Here is an 18,493-nt window from a genome sequence, read left to right as displayed (position 1 = left end):
AGCCCGGTCGCCGGCGGCTGCTTGCGGCCGTCCCGCTCGCTTAGGAGCCGGAAGACCTCTGCGGCCTCGAGCCCGTCGCTGCCGCGTGCCTGCGGGGGCTGCTCGGTGCCAAGTGCGCGTCTCGCTGCGCGGGCAACGAGTCCAGCGGCCGCCTGCCCGGACATACGATGCCGCGGCCGGCGCCCGTGGCCTGAGATCGCGGCGTGTCCGGCGCCGCGCGGCTGGCGGTCCCAGGCGCCGTGGCCGCTCCGCCGAGGCCGGGCCCGGCCCCCAGGCACACGTCCTGCCGCACAATGGACCGGTAGATCCGGCGGTACGTGGCGTCCAAGTTCGGGCCGGGGCCCTTCGCGTGCGCGCTCACCGAGTGCAAGGACCGGGAGCTGGCCAACTTGGCGGTGCGGGGCGCGACGCCCGGCTCCATCCAGCTGGACGTCGTGGAGTACAAGTCGCTGACGGACGACTGCCGCGAGCGGCCGCCGCAGCTGGTGTGGCGCGCCCTGTCGCGGCGGGCCAGCGCCGTGGGCGGGCGCCCGTCCGCCAGGGGCCCCTGCGTGGGTTGTGGGGAGGGCACCGCCGCGCCGCCGTCCCAGTCCGAGCGGATATGGCGGTGGTACTGCAACGGGCCGGAGGGCGCCGCCGAGACGTACGAGGCGCCGCGCGACGCGGGCCTGGAGGGGCTGTGCTGCACGGACCTGCCCGCCGAAACGGCCTCCTCGTACGCGTCGAGCAACGAGTCCATGGACGAGGTTTCGGACGGCGCGGCCTGGGGGCGGTGCCGGGGCGGTGCCGGCTGGGGCAGCACGTCCGGGCGGGGCACGTTGGCGGGCGGGCCCCGGAAGAACGGGTTGGTGAGCGCGCTGGACGCGGCTGCCGTTCTGGGGGCCGGCGCCTGTGGCAGGGACAGCCCTGCTCTGTGGGCGGGCCGCGGCAAGGGCCAGAGCGGGGCGTGTGCGTGCGGCGCCCCCAACGCGGCCTGCGGCGGATATACTCCGGGGCCCAGGGGCGACGCCGGCACCGAGGGCGGCGACTCCGGGATGTCGTTGAAGAGCGGCGGCCTCCGGATGTCGTTGAAGGGCGCCGGGCCCGGGATGTCGTTGAAGGGCGCCAGGCCCGGGATGTCGTTGGAGGGCGCCAGGCCCGGGATGTCGTTGGAAAGCGGCGGGTGGAGGCTAGGGGAGCGGGCGGGCGGCCCGCCTGGCTCAAGCGTCGGGCCAGGCCCGCCGGGCGGCGGCACCGCCAAGCTGGTGTACTGCACGACGCGCCGGAGCACGGTCTCCAAGCGGCAGCCCACGGCCGCGTCCGCGGCGTCGATGCTGATTTTCCAGCACCGCTGCGGGTTGGCCAACGGCAACACAAAGTCGCAGCCGCTGGTGCGGAGCACGCGGAGCCTCGGGAGGAGCGGGTACACGAAACTGCGGCCGCAGGCCACGTACGTCACGTCGCCGCCGTGGAGCTGGAAGATCTCGAGCTCGCCGTGCGCTAGAAGCGTGCCCGGCGACGCGCGCACCGGGCTGCCCGGGGCCTTGTCGTGGTACAGCACGACGCGCGCGAGCGGCGCCGTGAAGAGCAGCGTCTTCTCCTCCATGGCCTGGCCCGCAAGCATGGAGGAGTACTTGCCGTCGAGCACATCGCCCGGCGCGGGCGCGGGCGGCAGGCGCCCGCGGAGCTTTTTCTTCTCCTTGACCTCGCTGACAAACAGCGGCTCGCGCACGGCCCCGCCGCGGGTTTGGTGGCGCATCAACGTCTGTTTTCGGGGGCTCAAGCCGCCCGGTTGGGGGATGCTGGAGGCCGGCGGTAAGGGGCTCGGTAGCGGGGGCTCGGGGGGCACGAGCGCCGCCGGGGCTGAGGCAGTGCATGTTTCCGGGCCGGCCGGGGCCGGGCCCGCCGGCGGCTCGGACGTTTTCGCCGCGCCGGGGCGCTTTTTCGGTCTTCTCTTTCGGCGCCTGTCGGGTCTGCGGGGCGCCCGGCTGGATAGTGCGCGGCACAAGTCGCCAGGCATGGTGGCGGGGCAGGGAAAACGGGAGGGGCGTCGGTGCGGCGGGCGGGCCACGCGTGGGGGCGGCGGAAGACGGCGGGAGGGGCGGGGCGTCCGGTGTTGGGGGGCGGTGCAAAGAAAAGGCGCCGTCTTGGTGGAGCATGGGGTATGTTTGCAAGCGTGGTGTACGGGTGCGGCGCGCCGCGCGCTTGGCCCAGGCGAGCTGTGCCGGATGCGGCTGGTGGTTGGGCTTCTGGGAGTCGGGGGGGTAATCCTATGGGGATTCATGACAGGAAATTTGGAATGGGGATTTGTGATGGGGATCTGGGATGGGGATTTGTGATGGGGATCTGGGATGGGGATCTGGGATGGGGATTCTTCTGGGGATTCGTAATGGGTAGTCATGATGAGTATTAGTCATGGGTATTTTTATGGGTATTCATGATGGGTAATCTTCTGGGTATCCATGATGGGTATTGATGATGGGTATTTTTGTGGGTATTCTTATGAGTATGGATTATGGGTATTCGTGATGGGTACTTTTATGGGTACTCATCATGGGTATTCCTGATGGGTATTCTTATGGAAAGTCATGACTGGGTATTCATGATGGGTATTTTTATGGGTATTCATGATGGGGATTCATCATGGGGATTGATGGGGGGTATTTATAATGTGTATTCTTATGGGTATGCATGACGATTGACCGCGGGTATTCATGATTGTATTCATGATGGGTATTCTTATGGAAAGTCATGACTGGGTATTCATGATGGGTATTCTTATGGGTATTCATGATGGGTATTGATGATGGGTAACCTCATGGGGATTCATGATGGGAATTCATGATGGGAATTTATGATATATGGGTAATCTTATGGGGATTCTTTTGGGTATTCGTGATGGGTATTAATGATATGGATTCTTAGGGTATTCATGACGGGTATTCATGATGGATATTAATCATGGGTATTCATCATGGCTATTGATGATGGCTGTCCGGGACTGGGTATTCTTATCGGTATTCATGATGGGTGTTGTTTGGCCTTTTCTCTCAGGTTCATGAAGTCCTCAATTAACGGTCTCTGTATCTACCTCATACGAGTTCAATTCTATAGCTCGTATCCCAGAAATAGGGGAGACTGTGACAACTGGACCTATATATGTGGCTTCAAATTTTCAGAAGTAGAAGCAAAACCTACCAACGAGCAAAAATGGAGAATTAAAAGAGGACTGTAATTGGAACACTTTCGGGACTTTGGATATCTGCATGTATAAATCCTTGACTCCTGGAAATACTAATGAGTGATTTCAGCAGGAATTGAAATGACGTTGTGTAAGAAGATACCCTCCACTACACATCGATTTCCCTCGGGAACAGACTTGTCATTCTTATGGCTGCACTCAAACAATATCCACAAAAACGGCACGTTTGTTTTTTTTGATTATGATACCTCAGACATAGACCACACCTTTGCACACACTGATTTTCTGTAACAAAGCCATTCCACCCGGTAATTCAGGAATTTAAATAGAATTCTAAGCACTGACTGCTGTAAAACTCATTTCGTACGCTGTGTCCAATTACTATAACCGAGCTTCCAAACACCGGCATTTCAGCCACTGTTTCTGTCCAATCGGACTACTCTCTGGCGAACAAAGAATGTCGTATCACACTCTTATGGGGATTAATGATGGGTATTCGTGATGGGGATTCTTATGAGTACTCATCATGGATATTCCTAATGGGTATTCTGATGGGTATTGATGATGGGTATTAAGCATGGGTATTAATGATGGTATCCATGATGGGTATTCATGATGGGTATTCTTATAGGTATTTATGATGGGTATTCCTAATGGGTATTGATGATGGGTATTTTTGTGGGTATTCTTATGGGTATACGTGATATGTGTTGATGACGAGTATCCATGATGAAAATTCATGACTGGGTATTCATGATGGGGATTCATCATGGGTGATCTTATGGGTGTTCGTGATGGGGATTCTTATAGGGATTCGTGATGAGTATTCATGAAATGGATTCTTATGGGTATTCATAACGGGTATTCCTGATGGGTATCCAGGACCAGTACTTCTCCAAGGAAGATTTAGTGTCTGTATGTTTATTTGGTCATCCAACTGACGCATGCACGTGAGTGGGGAGTATCGCCGAATTCCATAATTCAAAAGGTCCCACTCCACTTTCAATCCCTTCAGCTTCCAAAACTCTGTCTTGGCCTCTATCTCCAAGTTATTCTTCGACTTGTCCTTCTCTTTTTCTTTTGAAGCAGCCTCCGAGCTCATGAAATCTTCCATGTTTTTGTTTGAATGCGTTGCAGGCGAGGTGTCTTTTTTTGCAGAGCAATGCTTGCAGTGGCTTTTGAAGATGTGCTCTTTTTAACATTGCATTTTTCACTGATCTTGACGGATACTAGGGCGGCTTTAGCAGTTGTTTTCAGACTCCATGTCTGTTTTGTTTTCTCTTCAGCTGAGATGTAAGTGTCGCCCTCACTTTCCGCCGTCATGTCGGAGTCATAGTAATTGTCATTTCCCCCGGCGCCGTCGCTCTGACTGTCTGAAGATTCATGATTTATGTGGGCAGAATTCACGACTTTGTCCCGGTCGTCATTGGAATCACGCCCTTTGCCTTTGTACATGATGATATCTCCAAGGATCAGCTGGCCAAGGCGGTTTTTTACAACGTGGGATTGAGCTCGTAGCACTTGGCCTTTAGCTGGAACGCACCACCAAACGTCTTCTTTAAATCCCACAAATTGTACGACGATCGCGTGATGTTGTTGTCTAGATCTGTTGGGTCCTGAATGACCATGGCAAACAGGTTGGGCTCCGTACTAAGGGCTGGCTACTGGTATTTGCACAAGCTCGCGGAGTCCCGGATTGGTCTCGAGCCAGCGCCAGATCCGGCGGGCGGCGTCAATTCCGGTTGTGCGCTCAAAAGTGGGTATTGGGTATTCATGACGGGTACTCATGACGGGTACTCATGACGGGTACTCATGACGGGTACTAATAGCGGTCACCCATGACGTGTATTCATGACTGGACTACTGTTGAATTGACTACTCTAGTGTCAATGGACATTGAATCATCAGGCAAAGTGGGCGTGACTTGAATGACCTAAAGAGGAGTATGTATGATAGTTTCCATCTGTCATAACTGATATACTGTGATCCAGAGTCACGAACTGTCTCATTTCTTTGGGCTTGATATATGTATTTATTTCATGCGAAGCCTTCAGCTGTTTCATGGAGACTTGTGTTGTGTGTTTTTAAACCAAATCATGGTGTCTAAATACTTCAACAGCTTCTTATGGGTGCAATTGAACGTCCGTAAATTCATGTAGATACGGGGTTTGAACTTCATTCTCACTGTCAAGTCACTTCTCTCAAAATTAGCTTTAAAGGAGCTATGACCCTTTGGAAAACACTTTAGTTGTTCATTCAAACATTATTTGAAGCAATTAATCTCACCGGACGCTCTTGTTTACGACTATCAGTACTTCCTTTCTATGTGTCGAATTTGACTACAAAAGATCGATAACTTAATATTTCAATTATGAATATTTAGTACCACTTCGATGGCCCATCTCATAGCGGTCAAATTTTATCAGAGTTGCACATTAAAACTGTGACTGGAAATGTTGTTAATCCTACATGAGCATATGGTATAGCTAGCTCAATAAGTTTCTTTTTTGGTATATTATTATACCTTGTCTAATTTCCATTCAAATCAAGAAAAGAATAATTTTATCACTACATAAACATTCTCGAAAAGATTTGATCATGAAACGTTTATTCAGTCAAGGTACCTTTTGATAGATCTTTAGTTTTTTGTCAAATAATGCCTAATATGCTGGGGTCCCTACACTAAAGGGTATTTCTAAAATTTCATTTCCGGGAAAGAAAAACGATCCTTTGTATTAAAGTAAAAAACTCTTTCTGTTTTTTTAATTGATTTAGAATTTTCCATTTATAAGCAATACTTGATATAAATTATAATAATTTCGCTAAGTCTGCATTAATAAAATTATTCGTCCCATTTATTTTCTGAGTAAGGGAAAAGAATGGTATTTCCGATCCTTGCAGATGAAGTCTTATATATCTTTCCTAGGGAATATTGCACTCCAAATGTCTTTTCTATCTTTACTTACTCTATATCTCTCATGCTGTAAGGCATCAGCTGGACACTGATGGTCCCTGTAAGCGCATGTATGATTATATGCACTTCTATTATTGTGAGTTCCGTCAGGTATCACTTTGAACAACTCATGGAATATAAATCTGGCTTCAGGGGTTCTTATCATGTGATCTCCAGTTAAAATATGTAAAATTGAGACAGAACTCGAGTGGAGCTCTGGAGAAAGTATTGATCAAATAGTAATACAAAACCCCTATGTCCCGTGAAGTCCCAACACATGCCTTATAATTTGAATGCAGCAAACGAAAATCGGACTTTGAAATCTTGCGTCGTCGACTCCTATGACAGTGAGTCTCCTGAAGTAGTCCCTTCGGTTTGTAAGATAGACTCCTCTGATTGAAGAAAAAAATTAAAATATAATATTGAAAAACTTGGTACAGCTCCCACGTACATAGTGCCAAAATGAGGTACATCCCCTTTTACATTGTTCTGCACTCTTGTCCTTTCTTTGAAATAAACATTATATCATATAAGAAAGCTGGAGGGATGTATAAATCCTCCACTTACAAGAAACTATAAAGATAAAACTCATACTAGATCGCACATTGGCTTAGGCTAGAAGGCGCGAGCACCAGCTCACGAAATCTCCCAAGCCCATGATGGGCGTCAGCCACTTGAATAAAGTAACTGAATGTCGTCATCCCACAGGGCATGTTTTTCTGGGGGCCCGCGACCACCATCCGTTTGACAAGGCGGCAAGACGTACATTTCTGCCATTCAAATATAGAGGTTAATTAATTATATACAAATCTTGGAAGTCTAATTATATTGTTACTCCAGATGCTAGCTATTGCAATGGTTCTTTTGCAATGCATTAGGCCACGCTAGTTCAGTTCATTTATTACTGATGGTTTTTCTGAAGTGCATATGCTTCTGGCTCAGTGTAACCGGGTCCTCAGTATCCTGTTTCTGTTTCTGTTTCTGTTTTTGTTTTCTTATGCTCGGCGGTTCATGTCTGACGTGTTATCTGATTATTGTAAAATCACGCTAAAACTGCCGGAATTATATCGAACTATGACAAATTCAGCAACAGTTTGATAAATGCGAAAAAATTCATACTTTTAGGCTTTGGTCTGCACTTCCCATGCCTCTTCCAAGACACTCCTCCATATCCACAGTCACTCCGTGATGACAATACGGTCTCTCTAGGACCACCACTCAAAGTGGCTGATTGAATGCATTTATCAAGAATCCTTTGTTCCAGGCATTTTATTCGAGATACTCTCTGTTGGTCATTACTGAACGAGCACGCCGTCTACTTCATCGAGACCTTGTACAACGTATAACCACAAAACAGTTACGGCCATGGATGCTGGGATCATAGCGTGTTTGCAGTATAAAAGAAAATATGCATGTCCAACCGAAGAATGGAGGATATGGGCTCATAGAGATGGAAATACAATTGCAGGGTCATAGGGCTGGAATATTACTCTCTGCCTTGCTCTACAAGAATTTACAATGGTCGTTCACTCCCAATGAATGTCAATATTTCGAAGCTTGGAAGGAAATTGTTCCAAGAACTTGCGACTTTCAACAACTACTGTCAAGAATGACGACAGAGAAACAACTCTCTGAGCACACTGACTGGACGGTGTCTACTGGGCCTCATCTGGGCCGCACACATAATGAGATCGAAGTCATAAAAAACGGTGTTTCGTTCATTGAACCAGGGGCGAACAGGAGAAGCTTTCACCACTTCGCCCGGGACGTTTCCTTGTAATTTTACTCGAACCGAAGGCGATGAAACGCTGGAAAATATTCGGGAAAGATTTATAGAAACAATACTGGCTGCTGCAAAAGAATCTATCCGCCATTCATCTCTTCAATGACGGCTCCTATATACCCTTTCATGAAGATATATTCGGGGAGTCACGATTTGAGTGAAGGCTGTATTTGAAACGCTGCTTTTGCGATCACAAGCATACCCGCTTCTACAATTAGTGTGGGATTGGGCACTTCTGGTGGCAAAGCATGGGCACATTGGTTTGTGGAAGTCGTCCGTTTATTTGCTTAGGGACCAGCAAAGACAAATTTACGTCTTGTCGCCTTGTCAGGAACTATGGCCACGGGCCTTTACAAAAATATTTTATGAGACGATGGCATTAGTTGATTTTGACATTGGTTATGAGCAGACATCTTTTCGACGGGAGTCAATCCTCTTTGGGAGATTTCGTGACTTGGTGCACGCGCCTTCTCTCCTGAGACAATATTGCAATATATCATAAGTTTTTTTCTCTATAGTTTTTCTTTCGTGGTGGGGTGTTGCATTCCTCCAGCGACACCCAATAACATAATGTTTGTTTAGAAGAAAAGAAAAAAAAGAACGACATCCCGCTGGTCTCGTGTTGTTCCATGCCATGAGGCCGGTAGATTGTGGTGGGGATTCGGGGTTTTTTTCTGCTGTTCTTGTTTCTTTGATGTTTTATCACGTCTCTTCTATGTCTTGTGTTTTGATTAGCTCTCTTTCTTTCAATGCTCTCTGTTCTTCTGTTTAATTCGTTCCCGTTCTCAGATTTTAGTTTTCTGCTTTCTGTTATCTTGTTCTTTTTTCTGTTATCTTTTCTGTTCCCTTTCCTCTTCTCCCCTCGTTACGTCTACATAAAATGAGAAGATTGTAACAGCCGCCAATAAGTCAGTCTTTTTTGTCAGAGGACATTGATTGATGTCCCATATTTCAAATAAAGAGGCAGAAACGTTCAAAATCTTGCAATCCTTCCCTGTCTGCTGAATTTTGATAAAGACAAAAAGTAAATTATCTATCTACTCATATTTTGATTAAAGAGTATCTCACGCTTATAACCAATTTTTTTATTTCATTACCTTTAGTCTTATCGAACCTTTTAATCGATTAATTATAAGACTCATATCATTTGTTGTTGAAACTAATCATTTGGATAATCATTATTCTTATGTCTACATATTCATCCCATATGGTTTATTTTACACATACTGCGAGCCTCAACAAAAATGTTAGTAGCTTGGGTAATTTCCGTTAACTTGGCTGTCTCAACTTGCGGTGCTGCGATTAACTAACAATTTCTATGAGACAGCTTCAAATAATTAGAACATGTACCTTTAAGTAAATTGAGCCAAGACCATATTTCCCAATTAACTGTTGCGTCTCGGCGTCGTCATTTCAAAAAATACCATGGGTAAGCAAAACGAGAAGTAGAACTCAATTACAGGAATTGCAACGTTCAGTGCGTTCGATTTACCGTTCGACACAACTATTTGAGCTGTAACCACAAGCAAATAAGGTGTCATGGAAGAATCTGCAAGCTAGGACATCACTCGACCTGGAGACTCGACCGCAAACGCAGCCGTTTCAAACAAGCTAGATGTAGATTCAATGTCTGACCATGAATCTGTAATTCAAGATGGAGTGCCCTTCGCGTTATTTAAAAAGTTTCACTGAGAATGCAAGCCAGAGCGCCCGTAATAATCTGGGTTATCAGAGCCTTGGTAAATTGTAGTAAGATGGGAACATTGGTTGCCGCTATTTGTATCTGTGTTTTTCAGTGGGGCGCCCTCATGTCGCCAAACACTCGCCGCTACCGAATACCCACTTCATCCATGTGAGCCTTGAGCTAGCATCCTGCTTTTCAGCCCGTAACATAAAAATGATAGATAGAGTATGCTGTGCGTCCATCAAAATAGCCCATGTCTATTATCAGTTCTTATCACAACGCCCCACTCCATGAGTTGCGGTCAGACAAGCCTGTGCCAATTCTTCAGGTCACTACACACTTCTTTCCAGTCTGTTGGATTCGTGCTGTGAGAACACAGTTAGGCTAGTGGATAGATCTATCTGCTCCCGGAAGCTAAGAAACCAAAGCTAGTCCATCCCATAGGTGTTTTTTTTTCTTCGAAACCACCTTGCAAAAATCACCCGAATACTTTCTTCTCTTCTTGAACGCCTCGGATCTTCTACATAACCACAAAGAATTCACCATCCCGAGGCTTAAGGAAAAGACACCTTCATGCTCTGTCATCTCAAATTGCATATCAAGTTATATGAAAATAATTCATATAACAAAGGTAGGGCTGGCAGGTGGAGTGCCTCGACGAAACCTTATTAGTCTATGCATCAAGTTGGATTCCATGATCGGCAAAACCAGCTGACCGTATTCTTCAAAAGTACATCCATTTGGCTACGGCCATTCTTCACAGCGGCTCACAAAAAGCATATGTATTATTACGTAGCAACAGACGGACGTCTTTTTCCTAACGGTTTGCTGTCTGCCAGTTAGTATCATCCCTCAATGGGTTTCTCAGCCACACCGGGCACCCTTGCCCAAGATGGTCTCTCGAAACAAAATCAGGCAAATGTCTCATGAGTCGACTCTTCTTTCAAAAGACTCGTGCACTTGAGACACAGGGGTCACCAGCTCGAGGTCCGCCAGAAAAAGCGGTCTATACGCGACGCCTCTTTCTTCCACCGCATCCTCTTCAGAGATGAAGTCGACCAAGCGCTTCAATTGATCGATCCCAGACGCCAACTTGCGCTCAATGAACAACACAACCTTCAGCGGAGGATACAACACTTTTAAGTAGCCCATAGCCAACAAGTAGCCGGCTCCAATGCCGGCCAAGTGGCCGAAAAACGAGGTCGACGGCACCAAGAAAGCAATGACAAACAAGTTGATGAATGGGAAATACTCGGTGGGGATCTGCACGTCGCGCCCGGCCACCGTGAACTGGTACAACACCGGGGTTTGCGCATACTCCTTCTGGCAGTAATAGGTCAAGAACGAGAAGCAGATTCCCAGCAAGCCTGCCACGCCGTTTTCGGGGTAGAGGAAAAGCCCCACAAGACAGTACGGCAAGGCCGCAGCCACAGCCAACAAATTCAAGGTGATGCCGGTATTGACCGTGCCGTTGGCCCTCTCATAGCGCGATATGAGCGGGAACAACGCCACCAAGTTGACTGCCAAGTGCAAGAAGTTGGCGTGCGGGAAAATATAGAACGAAATCGCGTTCAAGTTGAATTCAATGGGGGCAGAAGGATAGAGCACTAGGGCAGTGGACGACGCTGGGTACACCACATAAAAAAGCACGGCGAAGATGATCAAGCCCACCGAGAGCGCCGGCGTGGTCTTAAGGATTTGCTGCGCCTTGGTTCTGTCTGGGATTTCGACAATCATGGCGTGCTAAAATATATGTCGTGATGTAGACACTTGCAAGCGTGGCTGGGGCATCCTCGCGTTTCCTTCTGCTGTTCACACTGCATAGGGCCGGGTGCGCGTAGTTTTTTTGTTTTGCTCAATAGGTGGTCGATACTTCGGGCGGGCAGAGCGCGCGTGGCACTTTGGCAGGGCCTGGGCCAGGCTAATAAAAAAGGATGGGGCCACGAGCAACATGGTTCATTGCTGGGAAAAAAACACATAACTTGTGGGTACCAAATTCAAGTGTGGCATTGATAGTGGTGGGCCGTTTTTTTTGGGCTGGACTGGAGCTGATTTTGTGCTGATTTTGTGCTGCTTTAGGAAAAGTCCAATGTCTTTTCTGACGTCTGGACGCTGCCCTAAATTCGAGCACTGCCGTAGCATTCTGGCACACTCTGGCGTCTCACCCAGGTCCATAGAATGCCGACAGGCACACTCAAATAAAGAAGAGAAAGCCTGGTATACAGAGCAGTATTTCTTGGGGAAGTGCCCAAGGCACCGGACGAAACAGCATCTGACAAAGCATGGTCAATGAGGCACGTGACCAACCAGGCACACTGATTCTGTCGTTTTTCTTCTGGGCCCTGTGGATGTACTTTTTGTAGATGACTAGATGAAAAGGCCAGTCTCGTCAATGCTGAAACAATTGCGGTGTCATCATGGGCAACACATTGAAGTGCTGGCGTTTCAAACATCTGTATGTTGATCGACGGCCACAGCCTCCTCAGCCTTCCTTAAATCTCCAACCCAGTTTTGGGATCGTAGGCGTGATCTTGAATCAGTTGAGTATCCAAATTGGCTGCATGGCCTTTTTGCTGGCCACGCAGTCTGCTGTGTTTATCGAGTGCACATTGCGGGAATCGGCTCCAAGTCAGTCTTCGAACCATGCTCAAACCATGCACAGAAATGCGTCGTCATGAGCCACAAGCATTCGCTCATAGTTTCTAGCATTTGAGTGATAAAAGAAGGTATTCAATAGCAACGGTTCGAGTAACACGAGATATATTTCTGGCCCGTCTTGGACCAGTAAGAGCAATCGGGCGAACAACATTAGCAAATCCGTTGCTTGTAGTCATGATAGTGGCAACATTCTGAAATTCAGAGCTCATATGACTTGCAACCAGGCGGCGCCAGTTCCATCGATATTTCAGAACTCCGTTTCCAGAACATCCACTGTGATAACCGGCGACTCTGGGTATATTTCAGCACACCAGCTTATTTCCACAGACGCATTTCCGGCCACATGCCCGCAACCAATGTTCATGGGTTTATCAACACGCATCAGGAAGGTCAATATTGATTCTCTTAGAGGCCACAAGCAGTCCATATGCAAGTACATATGAAGAGCCGCAGCCCATGTTGTTTCCGACACTTGTCCTGAATTTCTTTCAGAAAAGCAGCCCCACCAGAATATACCTGGCAGCTTCCCGAAACTGTCCTGGCCACAAGGTACACGGCATCATGGCTACTCTGCGCAAATACTCTCACACCAGAGAAGAACCAGCAGCCACATTCAGGCCTGGCATAAAAATGCACAACTTAAAAAACAACTGCTCAATCCAGAGCCTACTCCTCCCTCAAGTCCGCAAGGACGCGGCTCTTGAAGTCCCGGAGAAACGAGGCTCGACGGGCGTTGCAATCCTTCAACACCTCGATTTTCTTTTGCCGCTGGTCGACGGTTTCGCAGATCCCATCAATTTCCTGGAGATGCAGGCGGATGGTGTTGAGCTTTAGGCGGATCGGGCCCGCATGGTTATCGAAATCCTGGCCCTTGATGTCGCCGGTCGCTACTCTTTGAAGAAGCGCAAACAAGTCCGGGAGAAGCTCGATTTGCGCCAATTTTTCCAAAACGGCCGCATCGTCACGTTTCTGGGCATTTCCGTTTGGGGCCGTGCTAGTGTCGGCGACGGGCGATGGTGATTGTGGTGCTTTTTCCATTATGCACAGTATTATCTGTGGTGGAAAAGTCGTATTGGATAGGCGAGCACGATGGCTGGCTTTTCGCGGCGCGGGCCCGGAGGCTCGGCCAGATCCATATATTATGGAAAGAGCCTGAAGTAGGATAAATTCGATTTTGGAATTTCGGGGCCGTTCAGATAGTCTTTGTTATTTCCTGGCTCGTGTGCTGAAGTATGGGAAGAACTATAAATTTTATTGTACCGCCATTAAGCAGTGTACTCATGCCTTAGAATACGCTATGTATTGATTAGGTCTAGCGACACAAGGCCAAGACACACCACATGGTTTGCACCAGCGCTTCACAATACTTTTCGAGGAGCTTGCTCGGAAATAATGGCATGTCATATTGTCTACATATTACTATATATAAACGCCCCGGTGTCACTGGTTTATCGTAAGGAAGTCAATGAGCGAGCCCAGGACAAAAATACAGAGATTGGGCACCAATTTCAATGTGAATAGAGAGGCGAACAGATAATTCTGGGCTTGCAATCAGTCCTGTGCTGGTCTAGTCAGATATGGCGCATGGTGTCTCCAACTTTATATTTGCAAATACATTGATTGGCCACATAGTCCAGCCCAGCAACATGCGGGGAATGGGTGCGAAAAGGCGGTGAGACATAATTCAGAAAAACCAGTCCGCATCTTGTTTCCTGGCCGTTTTTTCTGAGAGCTAACATTAAGCGAGAGAGCCTTGAAAAAAAACATTAGACAATATTCTACTAGATAATTTGGACGGCTTCCCAACACATTCGATCATATCATAAGTGCGTTGCGCAGAAACATGCTTCTCTTCTATCGCTTGTCTCTACCTGAAACTTCAACTTTGCAAAGAGAGAAGATGTCGTATTACTATGCATTTTTTCTGGAGCACAGCTGCATCTCGTGGGCAGGAGCAGCGTCTTCTTGCAAACGCAGTTCTCAAACATCACATATCGGCTGTCTTATTCTTTGAGACAATTTTTGTGGCGACCGAAATTTGAGGAGAGAAGTCGATTTTCATTGATTCGGAAATATGGCCCTATGTGTGCAATGAGTCCAGGGCCAGTTCTAAGCTTACGAAAACTTCGGCATTTTACGATGATATTGGAACGACGTTGTAAGGACAAATCTTTCGGGTATTAGTTGCTTCAAGTGAAGTCATTACAATGCATACAATTCCAGTACTCTTTTAGGGTATTCTGGCTAATGACTTTTCTATGCCTCTGATGAATTCGGGCTAATGATTCTTCATGGTTCTCCTAGGGGATTTTTCTGTTAATACATGATTCGTTTTGAAGCTGGTCCTTTCCCGGAGCTTGACTTCAGACAACAATTGGCTAGAGTCTGTATATCAGCTCATGGATCAAGGTACAGTAAGATGGGTTAGTGGATCGAAGTTATGACCCATCTGTTCTTATTTGCAAAGACTGCTCTGAAATTCTATTTGAGGTTTAATATACACTTCTGACGGGTGCCCATAGAAACTTGGGATTGACTGTTTTTAATGCTACGAGAAAAAAGCGGTGGGAGCCCTTTTTAAGAACCAAGGGCCGACTTCTGATTACCCCATCCGCGATAGGCCTAAGGTTATCAATGATTCTATCCCAAACACGCGGTGGGATGCAGGGCTCACGGGACTTCCAGGAGATATTGGGAGATTCTTAGTAGGTATTTTTATATTCCCCACTTACTAACTAGAGAGCCAAAACCAAATCGATAAGGTCTGGAATCGGGGGTGGTTACTACATGGCCTGCCATTTCTTCTGGTATAGCGCTCCTGGGCTCACTGCAAAAGAGCCGAAATTAGAAAAACCTAGTCATAATTAAGAAGAGTTGTCCCGAATAACCAAAATGTTGACCATTTTGCTGGTCCGCCCCAGACAATACAGTATTTCGTGAAAAATGGCGATGAAGTTCTGGAAGGAGACTGAACCCTTTTGGCCGGTGCCAGAAAAGCTATCGCTGGTCCTACTGCGGGAGAATTAAAGAAGGAGAACGGGCATTACAGAGAGAATGACAAAGCTTTATAATGGCGGCAAGATACTGAGGAGGTACTAGGAAAGCACTTATAAAGAGGAAAAGAGCACTAAGAAAACACAAAGCAACAAAGAAGAAGGCACTAAGAAGGCACCAAAACTGACTAGCTAACATTGGAAAAGACATAAGTAAAGCACGGAGAAAGCAGCAAAAACCCACTAAGAGAGGCACTAAGAAAAACCAAAAAGCAAAAGAAAGACATAAAAAGGCACTAGAAAAACAAAACCAAGGTGGCAAGATCTCTAGAAAAACCTTAAAATGGGATTATGAGGGCACTAAAAAGCCTCCAAAATATACCAAAGAGGCAATACAAACGCACTATGAAACCACTACAGAAGTACTATAAATTCATTGAGAACGGAATTAAAAACCGCAAAGGAAATACCAAGAGAGCTTTTGGGTAATATGGGCTAATTAAGCACAAGGAAGACCCAGAATAACACGAAGAATCACGAAGAAAGAACCCCCTTTAAAAAGAATAAGACAAAGCAATGGCAATGGACATATAGAGGAATAAGAGGCACTAAACAGATACCAAACCGACTATACAAAGTAAATGTAAAGGCCACAAAAGACCCCGAAAAGCGCTATACTAAGAAAGCACTAAGGAAGCTCAAGTAGAGGGCGTATAAAGCACCATAAGCAGTGAGCAAAGTACTAGAAGAACGAAACAGCAAAACAAAAAAGACGAATAAAATAAAAACGGACGAATGAAACAAAAACAGTGCCACGAAAGAAGTCACAAAGCAATAAGAAAGCTTTAAGAAAACACTGAGACGCACCAATCAAGCACATGTAACGCGCTATAAACGGACCAAGAAAAGCACTAGGGCAACAAACAAAGCGCTAGTAAAGCTGTGAAAGAATAATAAAAAGACTTAAGAAGGGAATGGTCAGATATTTCAAAAGCACTTTAAAATGTTTTTGAGCACCCCGACACACTCTCAAAGCACTCCATATCACTAAAACGCAATTTCAAAGAACAAGAAAGCGCTATTAAGCTACTGCAAAGCACTACAAAGCACTAAGACAGTGCTACCAAAACACTCGCATGGCATAGAAGACACCACGAGAGCACTACTAGAGCATTTCAAAGTAGTCAAAGTAGTCAAATTTTTATGTGTTTCAAAGCACTCCACAGCACTACCAACAAAATGGCACCACAAATCGCCACACCAAGGCCAAAAAGGCACTAAAAACCACTTCAGAGCACCAAAAACATTTGAATGTATTTCAAAGCGCTCAAATCATGTCCACTCCAAGTCAAGGCACTATAAGTCATTTCAAATCTCTATCAAAGCAGTATCAAATTACAAAACGGGCCTACGACAGCACTTCAAAGCACTACAATGCACTACAATACACATCAGATATTCTGGAGTGTTTCAGAATGTTTAAACCACTACGAGGAATTTCAAAGCATTTCGGAACCACCAAAAATACTACCAGAGTACTTATATTCACTTCAACCCCCTTCAAAACACTATCAAAGCACTCCAAAGCACTCAAAGCCACTAAAACCAGTACAACCTACTACGAAGCACTTAGAAGCCCTTCAAGACACTAGAAGTTACACAAAGTTTTGCAGTGATTAGACAGCTGCAAGCCACCTACATCACTGCAAAGCAAACAAACCACTACAACAAATTTCAAAGTGTTCCTGAGTATTTGAAGAGAACTTACAAATTTCTCAAGGTATCTTGACTTCAGAGAAGTACTGAATTAGCTTCAGGCCACTATCAAAACACCATCAAAAAGGCACTTTTAACCTCTTCAGATAATTATGAAGAATTCTAAAGCACTTTAATCTACCACATTCACTTAGATACTCACAAACTTTCAACCCATTACGAATAATTTCAAAGAACTCAAAAGCATTACACATAATTTTAAAGTTTTAAACCCCTACATTCCACCACAAAGCCCTTTAAAGCACTAAAACAATCAAAGCTTTTTAAATCACTAGACACCACTTCAAAGCACTACAATCACCATCTAAGTAAAACAAAACACTACAATTCACCACAAAGCAAGAACACTACAGCCCACTTCAAGCCACTGCAAACTATTTAAGCCACCACATACTACCTCAAAGCATTTCAAAACACTAAAAAACATTTCGCAGTATTCAACCCCTACAAATCACTACAAACCATTCTAAACTACGACAATTAAGTTCAAAACCGCAGTAATTTCAACACATTTTAAATTAATTCAAGCCACTTCAGAGCACTGCAAAGAATTGCGCAGTATTTTAACCCACCTCAAAGCTTTAAAAAGATATACAAAGTATTTAACCCAGTCCAAACCACCTCAAAGCACTACAAAGTATCTCAGCCACTACAAAGCATTTTAAACCACTACAGATATCACGCAGTATTTAAACCACTACAAACCACCACAATGAACTTTACAGAGTTTCAAAGCCTTTCAAAGGATGTCAATACACTTGAACACACTGCAAACAATTTTGCGGTACTTGAACCCAGTACAAAGCACTTCAAAGCACTAAAGAACAATACAAGTGGCTCAAACACATCAGACCCTGATCTTAATTAAAAGACAGTACTGAGCACTTCAAAGCACTGCAACCACGTCATAGTATTCAAACCACCACAATCCATGTCAAAGCATACAACGCACCTCAAACAACCACAATCCAGAGGACTAGAAAGAACTCCACGGTGCTTCACAGTATTTCATTCCAATTCAATCCACTTCAAAGCACCAGAAATATTCCGCAGTATCTGAAAACCTTTCAAAGTATATCAGTCCACTTCAAAGCACTGCAAATAATTTTGCAGTATTTAAACCCAGTTCAAAGCACTACAAAGCACTACAAAACCATACAAGTGATTCAAACACATCAGACCATGATCTAAACTAAAAGACACTACTAAGCACTTAACGGGGTCATAGTATCTAAACCACACAATCTACTTCAGAGCATACAAGCACTTCAAGCAAGTACAAATAAGCCCATAGCCCGAAAAAAAATTCAGCAGTATATCAAATCATTTCAAAGTACTTCAACCCACTTCAACGCACTGCAAATAGTTTCGCAGTATCTAAACCCAGTTCAAACCACTACAAAGCACTACAAAACCATACAAGTGATTCAAACACATCAGACCATGATCTAAACTAAAAGACACT

The 18,493-nt window shown here is 46.2% G+C and overlaps 4 protein-coding genes across 4 annotated transcripts; all 4 read right to left on the bottom strand.

The window, feature by feature from the left end:
* Positions 1–40: 40 nt before the first annotated feature.
* METBIDRAFT_10967 (uncharacterized protein) lies at positions 41–2,380 on the bottom strand (the record flags this gene model as incomplete). Its single annotated transcript, XM_018853890.1, has 1 exon — positions 41–2,380. One exon carries the CDS (start codon positions 2,378–2,380, stop codon positions 41–43), a length of 2,340 nt encoding a protein of 779 aa, XP_018712568.1.
* A 1,899-nt stretch (positions 2,381–4,279) lies between these two features.
* On the bottom strand, positions 4,280–4,636 carry METBIDRAFT_10966 (uncharacterized protein; the record flags this gene model as incomplete). Its single annotated transcript, XM_018853889.1, has 1 exon — positions 4,280–4,636. One exon carries the CDS (start codon positions 4,634–4,636, stop codon positions 4,280–4,282), a length of 357 nt encoding a protein of 118 aa, XP_018712567.1.
* Positions 4,637–10,525: 5,889 nt separating this feature from the next.
* Positions 10,526–11,338, bottom strand: METBIDRAFT_38836 (putative rhomboid protease; the record flags this gene model as incomplete). Its single annotated transcript, XM_018857056.1, has 1 exon — positions 10,526–11,338. The coding sequence occupies one exon, from the start codon at positions 11,336–11,338 to the stop codon at positions 10,526–10,528; it is 813 nt and encodes a 270-aa protein (XP_018712566.1).
* A 1,587-nt stretch (positions 11,339–12,925) lies between these two features.
* Positions 12,926–13,297, bottom strand: MED9 (Med9p; the record flags this gene model as incomplete). The annotated part of the gene is made up of 1 exon (XM_018857124.1): positions 12,926–13,297. The coding sequence occupies one exon, from the start codon at positions 13,295–13,297 to the stop codon at positions 12,926–12,928; it is 372 nt and encodes a 123-aa protein (XP_018712565.1).
* Positions 13,298–18,493: the final 5,196 nt, after the last annotated feature.

The sequence above is a fragment of the Metschnikowia bicuspidata genome (genome assembly GCF_001664035.1).
Source record: "Metschnikowia bicuspidata var. bicuspidata NRRL YB-4993 chromosome Unknown METBIscaffold_2, whole genome shotgun sequence".
Lineage (NCBI taxonomy): Eukaryota > Fungi > Ascomycota > Pichiomycetes > Serinales > Metschnikowiaceae > Metschnikowia > Metschnikowia bicuspidata.
This window is presented reverse-complemented; position numbering and strand designations above follow the sequence as displayed.